The following is a 25743-nucleotide window of genomic DNA, read 5'->3' on the forward strand; positions in this document are numbered from 1 at the left end:
CACTTTACTACTAGGAGTCACTTTACTACTAGGAGTCACTTTACTACTAGGAGTTACTTTACTACTAGGAGTCACTTTACTACTAGGAGTTACTTTACTACTAGGAGTTACTTTACTACTAGGAGTCACTTTACTACTAGGAGTCACTTTACTACTAGGAGTTACTTTACTACTAGGAGTCACTTTACTACTAGGAGTCACTTTACTACTAGGAGTTAGCTAAAATCACAAGCTTCCCCAGTAAAGTATCAATAGAACCAAGCAGAATCCTACTGTATACTCCTAAGAGATACCTTTATTAATAACATGAAACAACAAACTGTGAGAATAAGATAGCTATAATTGATTCTCTATTTTTGCATTTTTTCACTAATTAAATAGAAATGCGTATTTAATATAGCAGTTTCTTTGGATGCTTGAAAGATATTTAATTTAAATTTGATTGAGAGTTGTCTCCCCTTGCCACTTTGAACTAATCTCTTTATATACATCTCAGTATATGTTTGTTGTCTGTTGGTCGTGTGTCCAATTATAGCGGCGAAGTTGAAGGAATGAAAAATCTGATTCGCACTGGAGTTGAATTCGGTCCCTCCAGCTATAGAGAAAGGCGAGCTAATATATTAAACCACAAGCCTACTTGTGGTACAGTGAAATAATTGTAGACGTACTTATAAGTTATTACATCAGTTGAAATACGCATAACGGTGTTGTGTGACACGAACAGGCTTCATGACTCCCGGCTCTTTTTATAGTAAGTTTAGCAATATAAGCAAGCTCAAGTTACTAGCTTAAGTTACTCAAATTAGTAAATTTGCTAATTTGCCATTGGCTAATTAGCCAACTAAGCCAATGGCAACTACATTACCTGTCAATGTTTATAACTGTTTTTATTACCTGTACGACGTCAGACATTCACCTAGTAACGACAGATATGATCTAACTATTAGTTGTATTTTTAAACAAGATAATGAATGTTGTGAAAAGTGGAAAAGAGCAGTCGGTTAGGGGCGTCTGCACGTAAATAATGTGGAATTGTCCCCACCATTCTTTAAAGCTCATTTGAATATCAATAAAGCGTCAAATACAGTAGAAATTAAATTAAAAATATTTGAAAATGCAAGGATGGTGAGAATAATCTGATAGCAATAAAGACAGATGGCAGCATCTCAATATAAAATATACACAAAAAGTTAAAATAAGAAATGCTTTGATATGAAATAAGAAATGCAAGCTTTGATTGCAAACTAACAGTGGTTCAATTTGATTATTTACAAGTTTGCTTCAAATGAATCAAGCTTCTCATTAAATGAAATCTTTTTCTCTTTGTTTTTGCTAAAAAATCAACCTTCTCTAGAATTTTGTAGCCGTCTCTAACTAGTATTGAGATCCAGGCTAGAAAGCTGCCCTAGTGAAGCCGGAATATTCTCATATGACATCAGACTTCGTGAAGCAGCCTCGGTTCCAACCTTTAGACTTTTTACTACATCGAAACCTCTCAGCTGAGCGTGTATAAACCCAGCAGCCATGCTGTAACAGTACGGTAGGAACATATAAATACACCAACCATTTTATAGTTTGCAACTGTTTGACTACCAGCAATGCCAAATGACAAGTGAAGGTTGCTGAGGCAGGCAAACTCTTCAGCAGTTATATTACCCCAATAAGCAGACAATTCTGATTGTACATCTTCCTAACAAATTTAGATATTAAATCAAATTAGAACATTAAACAATAATAATAATAAAACGTCATGATACATAAGCAGCCAAAGCATCTCATAAGCAGCCAAAGCATCCCATAAGCAGCCAAAGCATCCCATAAGCAGCCAAAGCATCTCATAAGCAGCCAGAGCATCTCATAAGCAGCCAAAGCATCTCATAAGCAGCCAAAGCATCTCATAAGCAGCCAAAGCATCTCATAAGCAGCCAAAGCATCTCATAAGCAGCCAAAGCATCCCATAAGCAGCCAAAGCATCTCATAAGCAGCCAAAGCATCCCATAAGCAGCCAAAGCATCTCATAAGCAGCCAGAGCATCTCATAAGCAGCCAAAGCATCTCATAAGCAGCCAAAGCATCTCATAAGCAGCCAAAGCATCTCATAAGCAGCCAAAGCATCCCATAAGCAGCCAAAGCATCTCATAAGCAGCCAGATCATCTCATAAGCAGCCAAAGCATCCCATAAGCAGCCAAAGCATCTCATAAGCAGCCAAAGCATCCCATAAGCAGCCAAAGCATCTCATAAGCAGCCAGAGCATCTCATAAGCAGCCAAAGCATCTCATAAGCAGCCAAAGCATCTCATAAGCAGCCAAAGCATCTCATAAGCAGCCAAAGCATCCCATAAGCAGCCAGAGCATCTCATAAGCAGCCAGAGCATCTCATAAGCAGCCAAAGCATCTCATAAGCAGCCAAAGCATCTCATAAGCAGCCAAAGCATCTCATAAGCAGCCAAAGCATCCCATAAGCAGCCAAAGCATCCCATAAGCAGCCAAAGCATCTCATAAGCAGCCAGAGCATCTCATAAGCAGCCAAAGCATCTCATAAGCAGCCAAAGCATCCCATAAGCAGCCAGAGCATCCCATAAGCAGCCAGAGCATCTCATAAGCAGCCAGAGCATCTCAAAAGCAGCTAGAGCATCTCATAAGCAGCCAGATCATCCCATAAGCAGCCAAAGCATCTCATAAGCAGCCAAAGCATCCCATAAGCAGCCAAAGCATCTCATAAGCAGCCAGAGCATCTCATAAGCAGCCAAAGCATCTCATAAGCAGCCAAAGCATCTCATAAGCAGCCAAAGCATCTCATAAGCAGCCAAAGCATCCCATAAGCAGCCAAAGCATCTCATAAGCAGCCAGAGCATCTCATAAGCAGCCAGAGCATCTCATAAGCAGCCAAAGCATCTCATAAGCAGCCAAAGCATCTCATAAGCAGCCAGAGCATCTCATAAGCAGCCAAAGCATCCCATAAGCAGCCAAAGCATCTCATAAGCAGCCAGAGCATCTCATAAGCAGCCAAAGCATCTCATAAGCAGCCAAAGCATCCCATAAGCAGCCAGAGCATCCCATAAGCAGCCAGAGCATCTCATAAGCAGCCAGAGCATCTCAAAAGCAGCTAGAGCATCTCATAAGCAGCCAGATCATCCCATAAGCAGCCAAAGCATCCCATAAGCAGCCAAAGCATCCCATAAGCAGCCAAAGCATCTCATAAGCAGCCAAAGCATCTCATAAGCAGCCAGAGCATCTCATAAGCAGCCAAAGCATCCCATAAGCAGCCAAAGCATCTCATAAGCAGCCAGAGCATCTCATAAGCAGCCAAAGCATCTCATAAGCAGCCAAAGCATCCCATAAGCAGCCAGAGCATCCCATAAGCAGCCAGAGCATCTCATAAGCAGCCAGAGCATCTCAAAAGCAGCTAGAGCATCTCATAAGCAGCCAGATCATCCCATAAGCAGCCAAAGCATCCCATAAGCAGCCAAAGCATCCCATAAGCAGCCAAAGCATCTCATAAGCAGCCAAAGCATCCCATAAGCAGCCAAAGCATCTCATAAGCAGCCAGAGCATCTCATAAGCAGCCAAAGCATCTCATAAGCAGCCAAAGCATCTCATAAGCAGCCAGATCATCCCATAAGCAGCCAAAGCATCTCATAAGCAGCCAAAGCATCCCATAAGCAGCCAAAGCATCTCATAAGCAGCCAGAGCATCTCATAAGCAGCCAAAGCATCTCATAAGCAGCCAAAGCATCTCATAAGCAGCCAAAGCATCCCATAAGCAGCCAAAGCATCTCATAAGCAGCCAGAGCATCTCATAAGCAGCCAAAGCATCTCATAGCAGCCAAAGCATCCCATAAGCAGCCAGAGCATCCCATAAGCAGCCAGAGCATCTCATAAGCAGCCAGAGCATCTCAAAAGCAGCTAGAGCATCTCATAAGCAGCCAGATCATCCCATAAGCAGCCAAAGCATCTCATAAGCAGCCAAAGCATCCCATAAGCAGCCAAAGCATCTCATAAGCAGCCAGAGCATCTCATAAGCAGCCAAAGCATCTCATAAGCAGCCAAAGCATCTCATAAGCAGCCAAAGCATCCCATAAGCAGCCAAAGCATCTCATAAGCAGCCAAAGCATCTCATAAGCAGCCAAAGCATCTCATAAGCAGCCAAAGCATCCCATAAGCAGCCAAAGCATCTCATAAGCAGCCAGAGCATCTCATAAGCAGCCAGAGCATCTCATAAGCAGCCAAAGCATCTCATAAGCAGCCAAAGCATCTCATAAGCAGCCAGAGCATCTCATAAGCAGCCAAAGCATCCCATAAGCAGCCAAAGCATCTCATAAGCAGCCAGAGCATCTCATAAGCAGCCAAAGCATCTCATAAGCAGCCAAAGCATCCCATAAGCAGCCAGAGCATCCCATAAGCAGCCAGAGCATCTCATAAGCAGCCAGAGCATCTCATAAGCAGCCAGAGCATCTCAAAAGCAGCTAGAGCATCTCATAAGCAGCTAGAGCATCTCATAAGCAGCCAGAGCATCTCATAAGCAGCTAGAGCATCTCGTTAGCAGCCAGAGCATCTCATACCTGTCTCCAGCTCCTGAGACACTTGAGATGTGATCTACTGTTGGAGCTTTCATGTGTAAACACACTGCCTTCTCATTGCTCTGCAAACAGTTTAACAATGTTTAAATTTTACTCTAAAATGGAGAAACAAAACACTAGGGTGAGTAACAACGCTTGAAGGTCATCTTAAAAAAATGTAATTGAAACCTTTTGTTTTGTGAATTGTTCTGACAGATGTGCTTAACAATTGCTTTACAATTATGAGATCAAATGCTTAAAATTAATTCACTTGCTATACTTTAAGGCATAAGCTTGGCAAGCATAAAGGTACGACCACATGTAATGATTTTATCGTTAGTTCTGACCGAAATCACAAAATGAATGAAAAACACAGAATTATTCGGCCGAAATTCACAGAATTGTCAGAGCTGTGCATGCACGCTGAAATCGTTGACGAAATGCATTTAATTGGCTAAACAAATTACTGGCGAGCACGAGTCTAGCAGCTTTCGCAAGTTATATAGTCCAAAACACATAACACGACACACAAGAAAAATACTAACGCAATTTGCCATAGTAAATACCATGCAACTGACTTTGATTCTTAAAGCTTGGTTTCTAATCCTTTCAAAATATAGGATGGTGATAAGTTGCAGACTTTAAGGAGTAAGAGGAGACAACTCCTTAGAATCTTTTGAAAGAACATTTAGCATCTTTAGATAGAGATTAGAAGAACATCATAGACTAAGAACAGCTTTAAGGAATGATAAGAACTGCTGCTACAAAGCTTGCAGACAGGAGAAATAGCAACGACGAGTAATTAGATGTGAGACGTTTCATACTTCTGACAGCTAATATACAAATAGCTTCACAACTAGTGGCTCCCTCAATGACACAGTTATAATACTGCAACCTACCAGACAGATTCTCGTGTCAATGCAAAAAATTTCTAACTAACCGAATGAATAGCTAAGAGTTCAAAGATCAAAAATAAACCTTTCTAAAAATTTTATTCTAAAGCTTTTAAAAAGATTTGCATTGACTGTTATATAGAAAGCCTTGTTGGAAAATGAAAACCCTCAAAGCATAAACATGCCAAATGAAATAACAAACCTCACCTTAATCACTGTAACGGAGGTATCCATGATCGAAGGTAAGGCAAATCTCTGGGTGTTGATGCAGAGAAGGACTCCTTGGGCACCGAGAGTGACCAGCATGCAAGGAATGTGAGAGAGATCAAGACAGAGCTGAGAGAGGTAAGAAATAAAAGCTGATGAGCTCGTATCAAAGATGTCCAGACGTTTACCTAAAGTCAGTAAATAGTAGAAGTTTATATATACAATACCAGGAATTGCCTACTCATAACCAGCTCTGAGTGGACAAATCAGAATAATCAAGATGGAATAAAGGTTATAACTTGAAATGTCCTCCAATATATTTAGATTACAAGCTATAAAAACTAAATGTGTTGTAAGTCATAAGCTGACACGACCCACATATCTATTTGTACTCAGGCAGCTAGTTTAAAGTTAACATGACAAATGAATGGCTGTATAACAAATATTAGGAACTAGGGCAATAGAGCTACATCGCAGACACTGGACGTTGCCCGGGATAAATAATCAGTGAACACCATAGACATACAAATAGCACGAATGGAAAGACACTGAAAGTCACGCAGAATAAACAACCAGTGAATACCGTAGACATACAGGTACAATGAACAGACAGACATTGAAAGTTACACAGGATAAACAGCCATTGCACACCATAGACATACAAATACCATGAACAGAAAAACACTGAAAGTCACGCAGAATAAACAACCAGTGAATACCATAGACATACAGGTACAATGAACAGACAGACACTAAAAGTTACACAGAATAAACAACCATTGAACACTATAGACATACAGGTACAATGAACAGACAATGACACTGGTCTCACATAGAATGAACAACCAGTGAACACCATAGACATACAGGTACAATAAACAGACAAGGACACTGAAAGTTACACAGAATAAACAACCAGTGAATACCATAGACATACAGGTACAATGAACAGACAATGACAGTGCTCTCACATAAAATGAACAACCAGTGAACACCATAGACATACAGGTACAATAAACAGACAAGGACACTGAAAGTTACACAGAATAAACAACCAGTGAATACCATAGACATACAGGTACAATGAACAGACAATGACACTGGTCTCACATAGAATGAACAACCAGTGAACACCATAGACATACAGGTACAATAAACAGACAATGACACTGGTCTCACATAGAATGAACAACCAGTGAATAACATAGACATACAGGTACAATGAACAGACAGACACTGAAAGTTACACAGAATAAACAACCAGTGAATACCATAGACATACAGGTACAATGAACAGACAGACACTGAAAGTTACACAGAATAGGTAAACAATCATTGAACAGCATAGACACACAGGTACAATGAACAGACAGACACTGAAAGTTACACAGAATAAACAACCAGTGAATACCATAGACATACAGGTACAATGAACAGACAATGACACTGGTCTCACATAGAATGAACAACCAGTAAACACCATATACATACAGGTACAATAAACAGACAATGACACTGCTTTCACATAGAATGAACAACCAGTAAACACCATAGACATACAGGTACAATTAACAGACAATGACACTGCTCTCACATAGAATGAAACACCAGTAAACACCATAGACATACAGGTACAATGAACAGACAATGACACTGCTTTCACGTAGAATGAACAACCAGTGAACACCATAGACATACAGGTACAATGAACAGACAATGGCATAGTAGTAAACTATTCTGTGATATAATCGAATTAACATTTGGGTCGAATATCGCTAATTGTCATTGTGATAAATTACAATGTATTTTCAATTTATTTTGTACCACCTCTAATAAAACTGTGGCGCATACACTCTATTGTCATAAAAACATTTGAGATTCAGTTGTAACAGTTTTGCAATAACAACAAATGCAGCTTTCAGTATCCTATAATGTTACTCTCAAGTTTTTGAAGGCGCTCAAGTAGATATGGTGGCGAGTGAAATATCAGATTAATGTCAGAAAAATCATAGGTGATTATGTATGTATCGTTGTAGTGCAGAGGTAAGTTAGCATATAGTGTTGTAGTGAAGAGGTAAGTTAGCTGAGATTTCTGAATAGGCTTAAGTTTAATTAGTTAATCTGAGTGTACATCAGACTTACCTAGAAGATGGGCGTAGATTTCTCTAAATTCATTTGTATTAGGTTTAAGATAAGTGACATAATCACAAGGAGTCATGCTGAACACTTTACAGGCTTTGTCTGTATCCGTAGGATCATAGAACACTAAAAGACACATAGGCACCAATCTCAAGTTGTCTTCTCGTACAGAATTATAAATTAATCCACACAAATTAGATAATGAACATTTGTCATCTCATAAATTCTATCATTAGAGCATGATTACAATAACACAGTGAATTTTAGTCCAATTTGCAACATTCTTCAGTTTTAACAGCTTCAACTGATTTCATACAATTATTTTGATGTCTCAGAGTTTTTTTCTGGCTGTGCGTTGGAATCGAAAAGAACTTCCATCTTAGCAATGCATGTTTGGGTCAAGCGATATGGTAGAGTAGAGGTGATCCTGTTCACAGTATTTACCATTTCTGGAACTGTCAGATTAACCTGAAGACATGCATTTTTGCAACACATCCAGTCTGACAAAGCCAGGTAGCCATTTCACTTGCCCAATGTGTGAAGGACAGAGGTGAATCATTAATGTTCCCAAGATGTCAGTGTGGTAGACGGGGCCTCCAAGGCATGGTCTAGATCTAGGTCTAGATCAGAAAGATCCAGCAAGTTTAAGGTTGAAAGTTTGCTGAGAGTTTTTTGTCAGATCGGCATTAAGCGGGACTCGAAACCACCAACCCCAAGGTTGACAGTCAAAGATGCTACCACTAGGCCACCCTGGCACCTTAAATTTCAGAATAAAGTACTAGATATACTGTAATACGTAGAACAAATTGCTACAGACCAAAATCTTTTTAGTCTAGAATCGTCTCTTCTTACTCACACATGTACATGTATAAGCAAACATATAAAAGGTTTGCCCATCATCAACTGTGACTGAAATTGGAACAATGTTATTGAACTGTTATTGAGTAGTTGTTGTCTGAACTAGGGATTACTTGTGCCCAGATTAGAGAATACAAATAGAATAACTATTGCATCAGTTATATATAACAATAGAATATAACAATAGAATATATGTATATATATAAAATATGTATAGAACAAAATTTTTACCAGTTTTGTTTGTATCTTCCGATAATTAATCAAGAAAGTGACCGTGTACACCGCTGACACCAATAATTTACAAAGTCATGCAAGTCCTAAATTTCAAAGGAAGGCCTGTGGGTATGTTATAACAACTTCTTAAGCTACTAAGAATACTTGAAGTAAAAATGACAGTTGTTTAAGATATGTCAAATCCACAGTGCTAATGTACTAGCATACATACATGTATTAGGCACTGAGAGTTTATAGATAGGCAATCAGTGCTACAAAGACTGGTCGTGACTCACCACTCATGGTATCACCATGGAGAGGGGAGACGATGTCATGCACCAATAGGCATTCATATCAAGTAGCGCATACGTTTACCTGACTAGAGTTTATCTCAGCTATTCATATGCAAATAAGCTAGACTGAGCCATTGCTAGTGAGGCAAGAGAAGGACACACACCTGAGTAGGGTTTCGATTACTAGTGTGAGACTGGCCTCGCGGCTACGCCAGTCCCACGATAGACTACAACCACTGGTACGCAAGGAAATGAGAGTGATGGTGGTTGGTGGTGGTTGTCATTCTCTCAAGATGAAAGGACCCGCTAAGAGATTCTCTGATACAGGTGAGTAAGAAAACATAAAAATACCTCAGATAACGCAGAGCAAAACATTTTTATATTGTATAAAAACAAAGTTGACACTGTAGTTATTCCTAGAGTATTCCAGCTCATGGTCTCGAGTTGCGTTGCAAAACTTTCCTTATACGAGTCTGTTGAGTATACAGCGCAGCATTTATCAATTAATTCTCAGATTTTGCAGTTTAGTTAACTCTTGTGCATGTATTATTATTGTAAGAAAGTTGATGAATAATATTTTAATACCCTTGAACTATGCGGTTGCATTATATTTGTCAGTAGATTAGATTGTCAGTAGTTATATTGAACTGTTGCATTATATTTGTCAGTAGGTTTCAAAAGTTAAGGCAGCTGCTATGCATTGTACTGTATTGTGTACAAAGTTCAATATTACCACAGTTCCTAGACAGATATGATGACTAAGGATTTTGAGCTGGACAACAGCTGCAGACAAGTGCTAAGAGCTCCTTTGAATAGTACAATATTCGTCTGTCTGTTTGTAGAGTAAGGAAGAATGACCAGAATAGAGAGAAAGTCTTTAGTTGGTAAGAATCCTCAAATAACAGCAAAATTACCCTTAACTGTTATTTTAACTGTTATATTAACTGGCACCCTTTTTCAAAGAGGTGTCACAAAGCGAACTAAGAAACCCTCTGGCATACAGTTCTGGTGCAAGGCAGCTCAACTCTCCGCGAGTGTAACAACAGGCTAGAACAACTCCACGTGCATGTAACAACATGCAACACTTCAACTCACTATACATGACAATAGGCAATTACAACTCCCTGTGCATGGGACAGTAGTCTTGCACTCATTGATTGCGCCAAACAATGCTATTAAACTTCTGCAACTATATAAGACCGGTTAGTTTTATATAGATTCCCTACTTAATCTTGCTACAAGTCCAACTGCAATGGCAATTCTTTCACAGCTTCATCTCGACTCATGGCTATTATTTTTCCACTAGTTATCAGAGGAGAGTGGACAAAGCTCCCGTTGAATTGTTAGTCAATCCCTATCATGAAAGTTTCCTACAGCTATCTATAAAGCAATAAACAGAACCCTTTATCTTTTTGTCTCCAATCCTTTGTAATGCGCTGACATGACTAACATAAGATATCCTTTATGAAAGCATAGACAGCATCATGCAGTGGATTAAGCTGCCCGTTTAAAATGTTCGCACACTTCTTATAATGTTTTTCATACCAATTTCCTGCAAACACTCTGATATCAAATTGGATATAATTATGTATTTGCAGTAAGAACACGCAGAAGACACAGTAAGCAGTGACCCGCAAAGGTTTTTAAAAGTTTGAGTAAACTTGTCTTTGTGTGGTTGCATTACTGAACTTCCAAGCTTAAAGGATTAGATAGAATAACAAAGGCTTTTCAAAGTGTGAATCTTTCATGATTAAAGTAAAAAGTAATTTCCTAATACTTTTAGCTCTTGGTTTTAGAATCTGAGCGGCGAGCTCTCTGCAATACTCTTTCTAAAATACCCTACATTTCCACAGTTTTTCCAAGCTTCATTTACTGACGAATAAACATTATAAACCCTGACTATCACGGGCAACCCGTTGACACCTGTCTCAACTTACTGACAATTATTATTAAACTTGCGCAGGTAAAATCAATAACCCTGTCTCAGTGAAATAAAGTTAAAATCAATACAATGTTATAGGAATGGAGTGGGAAAGCGGAGAGACGATGAGAAACAACTATGTTATAATCTCTAAGACTACAACTATCTCATCTTTATATAGTCAAGAGTCGACTCAAAGTGCACTTACAATATAATCACTCTAATTCTAGACCCATGCATTTGAATGTGTATATAGCGTGTAGTAGTCCAGTAGTTTCACTGATCATGTTACTAAGTCTCGTAGCCACACCTTTGGAATAAGTCTGAGAGAGCAGATATTACATTTTTCTCTATACACATGTGCTTCTATACATTCCAAGATACATTTGTACATAGTGTGAGTGAACGCGTGTGAATATGGTATGAAGTATGACTACACATGCAAGTTAGCATGAATACTATTGGATTTAATAGTACTGTGACTGTGATGGGAGTTGCTGTTATGAGTGACTGTGAAGAGAGTGACTGTGAAGAGAGTGACTGTGGAGAGGGTGACTGTGGAGAGAGTGATTGTGGTGAGAGTGACTGTAGAGAGTGACTGTAGAGAGTGACTGTGAAGAGAGCGACTGTGGAGAGAGTGACTGTGAAGGGAGTGACTGCAAAGAAAGTGACTATGGTTGGAGTAGCTGTTGTGAGTGGCAGTGAAGAGCGTGACTGTGAAGGGAGTGACAATAATAAATTTGATAGTTATGCTAGTAACTGCATACACAAAAAACTACATTTGTGCTATGACGTTTGTATTTTATACTTATTATGTTTTTTAGTAATCACTGAGTTATATGTTGCTGCTTCATGTTTATGATGATAATAAAAGTATTTTACTCTCACTTAATGATTGCCTTTATTTCTCTTCATAACATCATAACACTAGGAAGATATTAGCACCTACCTTGTGAACCTTTACAGCTATATCATAAATATAATATATTTATGACAAATATTACTGGCTTGTTACTGACCTTGTCACTTCAAGGGACTTTCAAGGGAAATTCTATTGCAGTACGTAGAGAAATAAATGCGGAGGTACTACTTTTACCTACTGGTTTGAAATTCACATATTAAACACCACAAAAAAACCTCTTCAACAAAAAAGTGGAAGGCTGGTTCGATTGATTGATTGATGAAGGCTGGTGATTTTCGACTGGCGGTCAGGCATTCCACCAACTATACCAGGTTCATGCAGAAAAATTGTACATACCAAGTCAAATGTTTTACCAAATTTTAAACATTGTAAAACTGGTTTTAGAAGCTGCAAAACTTGAAAGGGAGAAACTTAATAGAGCTGTGAGTGGTTTTTCGGTCTAAAAGTTTACAATTCTACAGCGAAAGCAGATTCTATAAGGTTTCAGAGTTGTTCACTCTCTCTTTTACAAAGCAGATATACCACAGCGCGTGCGCGAGTTTTTGCAAGTAGGTTGGCTTAGTACAAAATCGCAAATGTAGAAAGTAGGTGAGCTTTAAAGGGTCGACCGACCAGTAAATAAGCTTTTTAGAATCATGGATGAGTCGCAATTATTTTTTGTGACAGGAATAGTGTTGGAAACAATTGCTACGATTTCCAATATATTAGCTTTTAGTTTACCATCCTGGATTTATACGTATAATACAGACTCAACCATTGGAATCAGTTATGCAGGCCTGTGGACATTCTGCCTCGATACGTTTTATGATTTGAGATACACGTACAATGATAACATTCCATTGTATGGATGCAAATGGATATACGGAGAAGATCTGAAAGAAATCAGATGGACCATTCTTAACCCAGGTTAGTGATGTTGATGCCGTGGTTGACTATTTTGACCGCTCACAAGCCACCACAGTTGAGCTTCGTATCACAGTAAATTACATGAAACTAATCATTTGTGCTTTATTCTTTGCAGATTGGTATATTGCCGTACAGATAATGGCTACAGTCAATCTCATCCTATCCTTGATTGGGTTATTTGGCTTATACATGATCTGTTTCGTAAAAAAGCACAATTGTCCCCTTATTTTCGGGATTATCTCGTCATTCATATGCTGTAAGTATTCTGTCTTCTAAACCAGTTGAAAATTCTAACGGTAATAATGCTTTTATCTAATTCTTTTGTATGCTCAAGAATGGCTATCAACTATAAATTTGATGTGTTTTGCTATAATTATATTCTATGGTTTCAGCTTTGCTCGGTTACTGCGAAGTTCTTCTCTATGCACTACGGGTTAAAGATGAAGAGTATTACAAGGTTTGTACATACGGTTTGGCCATTTATTAAGTGCAGGAATGAGACAGGTAGTGCACAAACTATACATTCATCCAACACCAAAATGTAAATTTTCTCGGACTAGCTAAATTGTTTTTTTAACAAACCAGAACATTTGCAAACACCTAATAGAATTGTTGGAAATTAAAATGTCTACTCTCCAGCTACATTAGCTATATCTACATTAGCAATTATAATTGTTTAATTTAGTGCTCAATAAATGTGCCAGCAGGTCAGTACAATGTAAATAGCCATAAATTGACCCTAAGAAACTTAATTGGTTACAATTCTATGTTTCATAACTTGCATGAAATTGAACGCATAAATATAGTTATACTTTGTTGATGGTTAATTTGATGTCTTGTTATTCTAGGTACCCAATGTAAAAAGTAAATCCTTAGGGGCAGCTTGGGGAATGGCATCTGTGGCTGCAATAATTTCTACCTTTGCACTGGTAGCACTTGTGCTCAGCTATATGACAACACGCAAAGAGAAACGACTTGTAAAGAAGTTGAGAGAATCGGCCCAGCTTCTTGGCACTGATTACTGAACTAATTCACTTCATTTATGTATTTTATGACATGAGGCATTTACCTATAACGGTCTGCCCAAATATTGCTGTATTTTTCTTCAAATGCATTCCACTTTCATGAGACATTTTCACATTCATCACATGCAGAGTTCTTGTGTATGTCTTCTGAGTGTTTTACAAATTTATATCTTTGCTAGACTTCATTTATGATTTTATAGTAAAGGCCTGTGACAACATTCCAGTTTTTAGATTTTATTATACAATCCATACTATGCGAAACAATAATTATGGTTGCACTTTTATGTAAATATATAATAAAATGTAGGTTTATCCTATTGGTTGTAAAAGCTAAACAAATGGGTAGCTTGACGATTTATTTCATGCATAATGTTGAATAATTTTACGGTTCGTGTTGATTGATTCACAAACATCGCAGAGCATCGATGCAATGTTGGATTGGAGCAATTATTAGCATGAGACGGAGTTGTCATCTCCTTAACATAGAAAGTTATTAGTCACGTGACGAGCGTAAGAAAGTAGGTGAAGTTAGTAAAACGAGCTAGTAACGATTTGCTACCTGACTTGAGGGGTAGCGACAAAGGTTGTTTTTCTCATTACTAATTGCCTCTGCAGAATGGGCAAAAGTCGTACGTTGATCATCGGGTCGACGTTTGTAGTACTCGGAAGCATGTGTTATTACATATCATTTTTTTCTCCATATTGGCTCGTGTCAGAAGAAAGATCTGATAACCCATTTCAGAGAATCGGTCTTTGGGAAGCTTGCTTGAAAAATTTTGTTGACCCAAAAGATTATGTGTCCAAGCTGTACAATGGATGCTGGTGGATATTTTGGCCAGAGTATATAGAAATCCGATATTGGCTAAATCCATGTAAGTTTCAATTTATTTTCTCATCTATGTTTTTAGAAATACAGGATAACAAAAGAGTACATACCCCTTTCAACATAGTTTTAAAATCAGAACTACTATACATACAGTTTTTTGTTGTATATGTGGTGTTATCTAATAAGGAACAGCAGGTTCTTTTCAAACAGTTCATAGCCACCATGTATCATGTAATAGCAGGTGTATGTTATACGTATACTTATATATTTATGTATCATGTGTAACTTGGTCAGGCATTTAAAAACTACATGTATACAAATGCGTTATTGTTACAGCGTGGTTTGTGGCACTCCAGGTACTTGCGTCATTCAACTTTGTCATCCTAACTATTGGAATGCTCATCGTCACAGGACTAGCTTGCCACTGCTGTTCGAGGGATAATGACACGAATATACTTCGAGGTTTATGTTTTGTGTTCATCTCGTGTGAGTATAGAATTACCGAGTGTTCTCACGAAACGCAATGAGTGTTTGATATATAATTTTAAGGATGATTAAAACTATCACTAAAACTAAGAACTGGCTTATTAGCTTCTTGCTTTTGATATTTACAAAAACCTCTTGAACAATTATAGGAAAACAAGAAAAGTTAATTGTCAAAATAGCCACTGAACTCCTACAATTATGCTTTCCAATGAGAGTTATATAAGGATTGTAGTTTCCCCAAGATAGAATGTGAACGTACAGGAATGTTATAGTTCTTGGTGAGATACAAGCCATGTAGCAGATTTTCAATTGTAATAATGGTTTGCGGAAAATTTACAGCACTCGATAACAGAAAGCAAAAAGATTTTATGAGGATTGGCTGTGGGTACATGAATTTTACATTCTTTTACTAATTACTATAAAACTTTTTTTAATCCAAAAGCTAGTTGTTCAAACATCAAAGCCATTTGGTATTTACAAATTGACCAATTGTATACAGGCGGGACAATCTTTCTCTAGCATAATAATCTTAAATCGATAAGAAAAAATTCAATAGCTCGTCATGTTTTTCTTTTGTCAGGAAAAAATTAAATGATTTGAAAAAAAAGTATGTATAAGTTTTAATTTATTATCTTAGGTTCCGAGAAGGCACTAGCAACTAGAAATTTTATGGAGAACTCAAATAAAGGAATTCTAAGTAGTATTTTTTTACATGGATTAGGAATAATATCATGGGATTCTGATTGAACTACTATTAACCACTATACTTATTTTTCTGCAATGGTAGCTTAATTATTGTTTTAAAAAAACTCTAAATAGTAATACATAATATATATATTTAAATATTGATCATGAACTTGAGACTGACATCTGTGACTTCACTGCGAGGCTTGGAGTACCTGTGTTTGTGTTAGCTGAGTAGAAAAGGGGCTGCATGGCAACCACATCAATATAAAAATTCGCCACTGAAGCCCGGTCTTCCCTCGCTACATTGAGGTTGTACCAACGTTATAAATAATTCAACCACAGACAAACATTTTTCAATATAGATCGTTTAGAGTTGATGCTAAAACTTTGTTTTACAGTTCTACTGAGCACCATCGAGGCTATACTATTCGGCCTTGGCAGTATAGACAGGACATGGATGCCTAAAATAGACTTCAACACCCTTGCTTGGGGTTACTGGTTACATGTTATCGGAGGCTTTTGCACTTTCATATCCGCTGTTGCCCTGTTTTGTAACTGGTTTAGCCGGCGCTACGAGGAGCTTGATGACAAAGATGGCTCAGGTTCTGGCAGCGGCCACAGTGGTAGCTACTAAGTCATTCCTGCTGCCATTTCTTCGGTTATCTCTAGTGTTTTATTGTTATACAACTTTTTATCCAGCCATTTTGTACATTCCATTCAAAACAAGCATTCCATCTGGTTAGCAGTGACTTTGACAAAATGCATTATGAGTCATTGCGGTTAAAAATTGACTTCAACTTCAATATTCATTTTACTATTTTTATATGCCACAATATTTTAGTGTTATTATGTAAGTAAATAAACATTGACTGATCTGATAGCCAGGGAAGTTTATATAGATAAGCACTTTTTAACCGCATAGTAATAGGTGCAGAATTCTAGTCATGATTTACTAATTAAACAGTAAGTTCAATACTAGCTGGTCATTCTAGAAACCATGATTAAGTCAATTTTAAGTTAAATTCTGATTTTACAATGTACAATAGGTGTACAATAGTGATTTAACAATATGTATGTATAGCAATAGTCGTCTTGATGGTCTTAATCGGTCACATTAAAAATGGTATCTAGCATTGCTTTAAGAGTCACGAATATTGGTTATTGGTAGTTATCTGCTCATGACTTGTTGCGCAAATCAAAACTAATTATCTATTGATTAACCTCAGCAATTTGCATTTTGTGTTTGTTCTGTTGTCTACTTGCCTATTTCAGAGGAGTTTTCTGTGAGTTTTACTGTTGTTTCATACTCCACAGCCTTTAGCCAATGAACACACAATCGAATAACCACCTCAACTCAGCAAAATATGCCCTCAGTATGTAAAACTGAAGTAATTTATTATATGAGTTTTTCCACTTTTTCAAAGTGCATGGAAAATGATCATAATTGACGTTCTAAAATGTCGAGTAAAGGAGATGCAGTTTCTTCCAAAAAATCAAAATGGTAGATGATATTTTATTAACAAGAGCAGCTCATTACAAATAACTGAAAGATAATATACTGCATAGGCTTTAAAAAGATCATTTAGAGTCAACAACCATACCATAGGTAGCTCAAATAACCAGCTGCTTGCCATTCATGATTATGGAATAAACCTTTTGTCAGAAACTAAATTAACCTGAGGCAGCACAATACAATATCAATTATTTGAAGATTAAAAATAAATCTTTGAGAATATATATTTTAGAATGCAATATTGCGTAGAAAATGTGTTTAGTGTATATACTTGGTGATGTGTAACAAAGCATTACAGTTACACAGCATAAGCAAGGTTTTTTGTTAAATGAGGTAAACTTATTATCTAAATGCAATGAGTGTAGTCTTTGGCAGCAATAAAAATCAATCACAAAAAAAGAGATAAAATTATATTTTAAACTACTTTGGCAGGTTAGTAACAACAATTCACACCGATATTATTGTATACTGTAGCTTATAGTGGATAGTGACGGACTATAAGCAAACGAGAAAGTTTTGTAACATTTAAAGGACCTTGTTTATGACTATTATCACAGAAAGAGCTTGAATTATAAATTATGTCTTATTCAAGCAGACAAACTGATCAGCTTCGCATACTTGTTCTACGGTTTCGCTAAAGGAATTATGCTTATTTCCGGTCTAGGCCCAAGAGAGACGTACTGAACTCTATTAATTCAGTGCTTGTTAGCGCGTGTCTACTTTCAGTTGGTCAACATAGCAACTAAAAGGGTCATCATCAGCCATCTCCAATTCTTTAAATTAAACATTAAAATTTTTTGCTTCCTTGACAATAGACTGAGCACTTACCTGGGATGTGGTGTGCCAAGGCTAACTGCCCTACTGCTGAAATTGTCTCCACACTGAGGTTGGAATCCATGACTATCATAGCTGACCTGACTAATGTTTCCTCATTTTGCATAACCTGGTTGTATAAAGCATCACTAAATGGTACAGTAACACAATAATGACAGAGGCACTATTTTTTTTCGATTGTAAAGAATATGGTTACTATAACAACTGTTTTTATTGGTTGGTTTTATGGTTTTAAAATCTCAATGACTTGGCAAAGAAACGAATCATGAAGGACTTTTTTGGGTCAATGGAATGATGTCACACATTTATAACGATACTCGGCTCATATAATAAATTTCAAGAAAATATATTTGTGTTAACGTATGGATGAATTCTTGCTAATTTATTGACAAGTTTTTGTGTTACAAGACACTAAAATGACAGTCGATGTTCACAAGCTTTTTTAGGTGCACTTAAATGAAAAACTAGAAGGCTGAAACCAGCCTTACGACACATTTTACTTGAGGCAAGATACGCTGGAGATAAAAATAAGGAAGAGGAAATGACCTTGCCTGAAGGTGAAGTAGATGAGATTTGTACGCGTAGTCCTATCTCTGATTTTTACTGACTACTCCCTAACAGCTATACCAATAACTTGGCCAACACCCGTTAATAGTCAGAAAAGATCTTGATGAGACAAACTTACATATTCTGGAGTTATCTGTTCATGTATATTCATGTCTCCAATCCCTAAGACAACTCCACCATCACTGTTGAGCACCACTGAGTATTGGGCAGTGCTACTGTTGGGTAGCCTTAGAACTTGAGTCCAATCCTGCAAAGGAAGTGTGACAAGTCAGCGTCATAGCTTCTCCAAGGAGCTTGGAACCAGTAGTTCTACGAAAACATGGCTGTACAGTATTGCATTCAAAATCTGTAGATGTATCGCGAGCCGGTTCATAAGATATCAATTACCGATTTCTGCCACAGAATTGGTGCATATGATACACGAATGGGTAGTAGTTAGCTAACAAGATAAAAATACAAGCTTTTATACCTTCTTACTGTATAATTGTTACGCAAGAGCTACCATCACCCTATGCTATCACATTATACCATGACGTTTTGCCAACGCAATAGGTCATCTGTTATGCCATCATGCATCTCGACAGATTAAAAAGACCGCCCATGTACTTACAATAAAAGTGTTTTCTCCACATGGTGGCTCTGTACACCATCTCGAGGTTATCAAATTATTAGTGTTCATAGCCTTAGTTCCATCAACTCTACAAAGCATCTTACCATGTGCTGGCAAGAATCTACTATCCAGTCTCCGCTGAGGTCTGCACCGAGTGCACTCAAAAAAGAACATTCGGTTCCAAGTCTAGTCAACCCATCGCATAAGTTCCTTCCAACTCCTCCGCAGCGCATGCTAGATGTGGCGTGGTTGGTTTGGCCATGAAACTGCAAGCATTTTATAAATCATGGATGCTTTACTCATACAATGTATACACATGTATATACACGTACATGTTCATATATATACATACATATACATCTATATATATACAAATCTCAGTGTTTGCCGGTTCGCACAATCTGTTTATTTGCCATATACATGTACATATTTATACACATATAATGTATGTATATATATATATATATATATATACCAGTATATATATATACCGATATATATATATAAATATATATACACGCCAGTATATATATATATACTGGCTGAATACCTGACGTGGCACAGGTAATAAAAAACAGCTTATAAACACTGGCAGGTAATGTGGTAGTTGCCATTGGCTAAGTATACTAATTAGCCAATGACAAAATTAGCATATTGGTTAATTTGAGTATCTTAGCTAGTAACTTAGCTTGTCTAAATCTTTACTATAATAAGAGCCAGTTTGTAAATGTTATGATCTTCCACGCGATCAATCATGATCTTCAAGTGTGCTCGTAGTAATCAATAATATTTTTATCGGTGTAATGAGTATGTGCACAATTAATCCAATGTATCGCAAGTAGGCCGTGTGGCTTAGTGGATAGAACATCTTTCTGCAGATGCCGATGTTCCGAGATGAATTCCAGTGTGAAGCGGATTTTTCGTTTCTATAACTTTATCGCTGTAGCTGGACACACGAACAACAAACAAACACTGAAATTTATAGCGATATAAGGTATATATTTAGATATAACATGTACATTATTATTCTTTTTGAAACTAGTGTTTTTACTGATATTATAGATATTGGTATATATAATAGAAGTTTATAAACGTCTGTTGTAATATATATAATATATATGTTTAATATACATGTATAATATATGAAACAGGCGAGTCATGTAACCTACCTCAATAGGATCAGTGTGGATATGTAGTATGGTGTCCACATTGCATGCGCCAACAACACTGACTCGATTTACTCCAGCAGTACATCTGCCTGTTAAAGGAGAAGGGTTAGTAATTGTTGAACTTGGCCGGGGTGTCTGTACAAGTCTCTCACTTTGCTCTATCTCTGCTAACCTACAAATAATTCATCGACAGAACATAGTGCAATAGTAGAATATTACTAATAATGGAAATACATATTTTAGACTTTGTACCGAAGTAATGTTAGTTGAAGTATGACAAATATGCTGCAGACGATATTGTGGTTAATCAGTTAAACAAAATTTGGCTAAGCTCTAATCCAGCCTGAATAGTCTTGATCCATCTACCTTATAGTGCAGGAGTTGTGTGCTCTCTATATCTTTTGTTACGGCTCTCATAAATTCATATACCGTAAAACCTCTAATTGAATGTGACCTCTATTTGAACGCCACCTCTATTTGAATGCCACCTCTATTTGAGCGCCACCTCTATTTAAACATCCCCTCTATTTGACCCCCACCTCTATTTGACCACCACTATGAGAAAAAGGTTGAAAAATAGAGCATCACCCTCTATTTGAACGCCACCTCCATTTGACCGTCATTTTAATGACTTTTGATCTATATGAACCAGTAACATCAAGTAATCAGTAGAAAAGTGTCTGCAAAATCGTATTAATATTGAATCATTTACATCAATAACAATCAATTCTCTCGTTGTCCAACTCTAAAGCGTTTCACATTTTTTCGTTAAAACCTCAAAAGCAACACCATAGTAATAATTAATAACTGTCTCAAGCTAATAGTAGTTCCTTGTTTAGTACGGTCTTGATACTTCGAAGTAGATGTTTATAAAAACCGGTTAACATTTATGATGGTAGATGAATGACTAGTTTTAGGCCAAAGGCTACGTTTAGCGAGCAAAACAACACCTAAAGCAACAATCAGAATGCAGCTATCCAAGCAAACAATGCAAATATTTTTGTTTTAAACACGTTAATTTTTGTTTCTGCATGTAAAATAAGTATGGTTCATTTATGTCACTCGTTGATGAATATATATTTGCAGCATTTAATAGATTATTGTTATATAACTTACAAAATTGGAGATTTATAGCATATTATTTGATAGCATCATTTCGGTATTCTGATTTTACAATTGATGGACGCTCGTAACTCCTCTTCGATTGCACATAAAAAGCTAGTTTTTGTTGCAAACTGTAGCAAACATATCAATGAGTGCAATGAGCTCTTATGCAACATTGGTGAGTATAGATATAAAATAAAAACGTGTCTTCAAATTTAGAATGAAATAAAAATTGAAAGCGCCAACAATTTGCAAAGCAGGACACAGGTTATAATATCATCGCAGGTTAATTGTAAGCAATAGATATCAACTGGTAGAGATATTTCCAGATTTCTTAGTGCATAGTTATTAAGAGATAATTGAAAAGTTGGAGGCAAGCTAGCAGACTTATTGCATTCAAAAGGTTAAATATTGCTCACTTGGATAAAGAAGGCAAAATATAGGCGACATTCACTTCGCCCGTAAAAGGGCTAAAGTTATCTTCCCAGAGGGTGGACGAGCCATTTGAGCAATACAACGCCTGCCTATACTTGAATGCTACCTCCAAGTGACCACCACAATAGAACGAGGGTTGAAAAATAGAGCGCCATGGTGTTCAATTAAAGGTTTTATGGTACAATAGCTTTTCTGCAGTGACATAGTCGTGGGCTTGGTTGTAGTACAAAGAAATGCTAGTTCAGGTTTGGCACCTTGCCATACAAGTAATGTCACAGAGAACCTTGCATGGTAGTAAATTGTAGATATGGTAATAGCTGTATACACATACCGAACTGCTATCTTAGCTCCTAGTCTCGCATTATTTTCCACAAGAGCAATATTTGACTTGAGTGATTGACCATCTGTTAATTCATTTACTCGCTTTAGTATATATGGAGTTATCTGCTTTCCTTCCAATCCCAGGACTCTGCAACATGTAAGTTACACATTGCAAAAAGAAAATAAAAATGTTATAACATACTAGATATCTTCAACTAATAATCAAAAGAGAGCTCACCAAATTCTTTAAAACAAAATAAATAGGCCAGCTTTTTAAGTCATGTTTAGAATTTTGAAATGGCACTAGCGTTGTTTGGTCACTCATTTCTTATTGGCCACTCATTTTTAATCATTCAGCTTAGAAACTTGCTCTATTTCTGTGAGAGCTTTCTGTATATGTTGTTCTACTCTCTGTGCAGGAATCTCATGCTCTTCTGGAATGGGGTTGGCTATGAGCAGCCCTGTAAAAAATCATGGGAGATCTGAGAGAAGTCTCCATTTCCAAGTAAGATTTGAGAGTTCACATAAACTACATGTACATGTATATGCAGAAGGAGTGCAAAATAATACAGCAACTGCATGTTTATATAATATAATATAAACATAATATATATATCATATAATACACATATTACAAAAATTTTGCAGATTCAAATAATATTCTCTGTTTGCATGTGCATGTATGTTTTACAAAATACATAGAAATTACAGCTAAATACATGTAAGTTGAAAAGAGAAAAAAAATTTTTTCCAGATTTTCTCCATTCATTTTCTTTACATTAATATCTTGCTAGAATCCAAAAAAAACTCTTTTTATTCTGAATGGTTGACTCAAAAAGATTAAGGTTAAGTTTTCTTTTACAGAGAGTGACGCTAGTTGTATACACAAATACAAACATTTAAAAAATTTTCCTGTTGCACGATATCTGCGCAAGATGCAGGCAACTTCAATACATTGGCCAGCATCTCTCTAGAAAACTTTGCCTGAGGGCAGTCATAAAAGGAATAAAGCAATTAATGTTACGTACCGGAGTCTCTGCCAAGAGAGAAAGTGGTGTGAACAAGACGAGCTGCATCATCAATATTACTGACGTTACAAGCTGAGCTGTGTCCACTTTCTCGGCTAAAGAAGGCTGGAAACTCCTTACTCACACCATAAGTTGCAACGCATACACCCAATGTCTCGAGATATTCCAATGTTCTGCCAATGTCAAGAATACTTTTGACTCCTACAATCAATTACCGATATCAAAAGGATAATTCAACAGTATTTATATCAGAAAAGGTTTGAACAGCAAAAAAGGGTTTTTAGAGACATAAAACAAATTGGTCAATTCCATTTTTCCATTTTGTCAAATTTGCTATCAAACAACTCATTTAAAAAAACTCTCATTTCAGACCTCGATCTGATTTACCATAAACCAATTTAACAAAGAAATAGTCTCTTGGGTTTCTATTTAAGTAGCTTACATGGAAATAGAATAATTTATATTTACTATGATGTCACATTTTGCAGGTGCTTACCTTCAATGATATGATTACAACCTTGATAGTCAATTATAAATGTAGTAGTTACCTTTGGTAAACAAATCAGAATGTTATCTATGAGTACAGCCAATGTTAGAGAAGACAATGTGACAGATATAAGCGTGCTAGCACTGGTCGATTACAACACAGGTTCACCATGCTAACATTTATAATAACCAGTACTAGCATAGACATTCACAAATGTACATGTAGCAATACAAACACTCACCAGATGTCACTAATGCTACTGGTGTACGACCAAGCTGAGTGAGATCAGCGCTTACATCCATGGACAATTCTCCGCCTCTGTGAACACCTCCTAATCCCCCAGAGACAAACAATTTTATCCCCACTTTGTGCGCCAAAAACATCGTGGCAGAGATGGTTGTGCCTCCTACAAGACCCTAGAATATACCAAACAAATTTTATACCTGTTGTTGTAAGAGTTAAAAATTTTGCTAATTCACTTGTTAAGTTTTACGATCCAAATAAAATTATGTTTAAAGTATGACTCTATGCCATGCCAAGCTAATAAAGAATTTTATAATTTAAAAAACATAATGCAATACTGGATCTTATGACATGGCGGTGGTGAAAATGCTAGACATAAACAGTTAAATGCTTTCGAGCCGGAAAACACTCATCTAGCCTTATGATCTCTGCCTGACTATTTTCATACTTATGCTCAGTCCTACCGTGGGGCTCAAGTTTTTAGTAGAAGCATAGGCTACAGCTTTTTATCCTAATGTACCGAATATGCAGAACCAAATCAACAAGGTCGTTTACCTCATTTAATGCATAAGCTATGTCCCTTCGAGAGACTTTGGTTGACTTTCCATCAGCTGCTTCCGCAACTTGCTGCAACTTTGGGCCTTCAAGTCCGACATGGACACTGCCTGATATGAGAGCAATGGTTGCTGGTTCTGCCCCTTCCTCCTTTATGATTCTTTCAACAGCGCGGGCCATTCTGTAAACATCACAACAAATGAATTTGTTTTGCAAATATTTGAATTAGTAGACGTTGAAATTTTAATAAAAAGGCACCATTCCATCTCAATGAGCAAAGTCATTGATGTGACTGAAAACGGAGATGATTGAAGTGATGAGATGCAGAGAGAGAGAGAGAGAGAGTGATGAGATGTAAAGAGATGCAAAAAATAGCTATGACGAGAATGTGCAAGAAAACTTATATAGAGTTTGAAGAAGTATAAAAGGAAAAATGGCAAACCTGCTAAAACAAAAAAATATTTGAAGCCAATATACCGAATGTGTACTCACCTGAGGTTATCTGGAAACGGCATGCCATGCGTGAGAATTGTACTTTCCAAAGCTACTACTGGTTTACCTGTTTCTAAAGCTAGCCGCACTGGCTCATGAACCAGTAGTGAAGAACTCTGTGCACAAATGCCTCTTTTTAGCTTTTCAACTAAAAATATAAGTGCTTCAGTTTTTCATGTTTCGCAAAGTTTAAAAAACTTGTTATATAATTATCAAAATAACACTACTGATATTACCAAAAAATAGAGACGACTTAAGCCGACTGGAAAGGTAGGCAGTCATCATCTTCTTCTTTAGAATCTTGTAAGTAAAACTGAAACTAAAAAGTAAAATGATTAACTCCTGTGATTAAATATGCAAATGTTTTGTTTTAAGCTCCTAAAGTAGTTTTTTTGGTCTGCTTTCTTTTCACTGTTACATTTTCACCATAGTGTTTAGTTTGAAAAATACTC

At 37.0% G+C, this 25743-nt stretch overlaps 3 protein-coding genes and 1 long non-coding RNA gene across 4 annotated transcripts; 3 read left to right on the forward strand and 1 right to left on the reverse strand.

Moving 5' to 3' along the window:
- Positions 1-1032: 1032 nt before the first annotated feature.
- Positions 1033-25573, reverse strand: LOC137394478 (uncharacterized). The gene is made up of 15 exons (XM_068081202.1): positions 25528-25573; positions 25292-25439; positions 24800-24980; positions 24243-24417; positions 23515-23715; positions 22857-22947; positions 22497-22634; positions 20627-20798; positions 19562-19723; positions 18966-19094; positions 18275-18389; positions 7800-7922; positions 5658-5845; positions 4561-4640; positions 1033-1527 (listed from the first exon to the last, which is right to left on the reverse strand). The coding sequence occupies exons 1-15, from the start codon at positions 25571-25573 to the stop codon at positions 1371-1373; spliced, it is 2106 nt and encodes a 701-aa protein (XP_067937303.1). The 3' UTR covers positions 1033-1370.
- Positions 9282-11973, forward strand: LOC137393615 (uncharacterized). The gene is made up of 3 exons (XR_010978307.1): positions 9282-9487; positions 10003-10044; positions 11181-11973. It is a non-coding gene; the product is annotated as an uncharacterized lncRNA (long non-coding RNA).
- On the forward strand, positions 12565-14251 carry LOC137394411 (uncharacterized). The gene is made up of 4 exons (XM_068081129.1): positions 12565-12909; positions 13025-13165; positions 13302-13366; positions 13758-14251. The coding sequence occupies exons 1-4, from the start codon at positions 12639-12641 to the stop codon at positions 13932-13934; spliced, it is 654 nt and encodes a 217-aa protein (XP_067937230.1). The 5' UTR covers positions 12565-12638; the 3' UTR covers positions 13935-14251.
- Positions 14452-16813, forward strand: LOC137393468 (uncharacterized). Its single transcript, XM_068080038.1, has 3 exons — positions 14452-14806; positions 15097-15246; positions 16332-16813. Exons 1-3 carry the CDS (start codon positions 14551-14553, stop codon positions 16565-16567), a joined length of 642 nt encoding a protein of 213 aa, XP_067936139.1. The 5' UTR covers positions 14452-14550; the 3' UTR covers positions 16568-16813.
- Positions 25574-25743: the final 170 nt, after the last annotated feature.

The sequence above is a fragment of the Watersipora subatra genome, chromosome 4 (assembly GCF_963576615.1).
Source record: "Watersipora subatra chromosome 4, tzWatSuba1.1, whole genome shotgun sequence".
NCBI classification, from domain to species: domain Eukaryota; kingdom Metazoa; phylum Bryozoa; class Gymnolaemata; order Cheilostomatida; family Watersiporidae; genus Watersipora; species Watersipora subatra.

What these genes read in the sequence shown, in the direction of transcription:
- LOC137394478 (XM_068081202.1), bottom strand. Translation starts at nt 25,573, where the DNA reads ATGACTGCCTACCTTTCCAGTCGGCTTAAGTCGTCTCTATTTTTTG. An exon ending in TCCACACTGATCCTATTGAG is followed by an intron (nt 19,724 to 20,626) that starts GTAGGTTACATG and finishes AAATGCTTGCAG; the next exon opens with TTTCATGGCCAAACCAACCA. An exon ending in TAGATTCTTGCCAGCACATG is followed by an intron (nt 19,095 to 19,561) that starts GTAAGATGCTTT and finishes CTTCCTTTGCAG; the next exon opens with GATTGGACTCAAGTTCTAAG.
- LOC137393468 (XM_068080038.1), top strand. Translation starts at nt 14,551, where the DNA reads ATGGGCAAAAGTCGTACGTTGATCATCGGGTCGACGTTTGTAGTACTC. An exon ending in CCGATATTGGCTAAATCCAT is followed by an intron (nt 14,807 to 15,096) that starts GTAAGTTTCAAT and finishes TTATTGTTACAG; the next exon opens with CGTGGTTTGTGGCACTCCAG. An exon ending in ATGTTTTGTGTTCATCTCGT is followed by an intron (nt 15,247 to 16,331) that starts GTGAGTATAGAA and finishes TTTGTTTTACAG; the next exon opens with TTCTACTGAGCACCATCGAG.
- LOC137394411 (XM_068081129.1), top strand. Translation starts at nt 12,639, where the DNA reads ATGGATGAGTCGCAATTATTTTTTGTGACAGGAATAGTGTTGGAAACA. An exon ending in TATCTCGTCATTCATATGCT is followed by an intron (nt 13,166 to 13,301) that starts GTAAGTATTCTG and finishes CTATGGTTTCAG; the next exon opens with CTTTGCTCGGTTACTGCGAA. An exon ending in AAGATGAAGAGTATTACAAG is followed by an intron (nt 13,367 to 13,757) that starts GTTTGTACATAC and finishes TTGTTATTCTAG; the next exon opens with GTACCCAATGTAAAAAGTAA.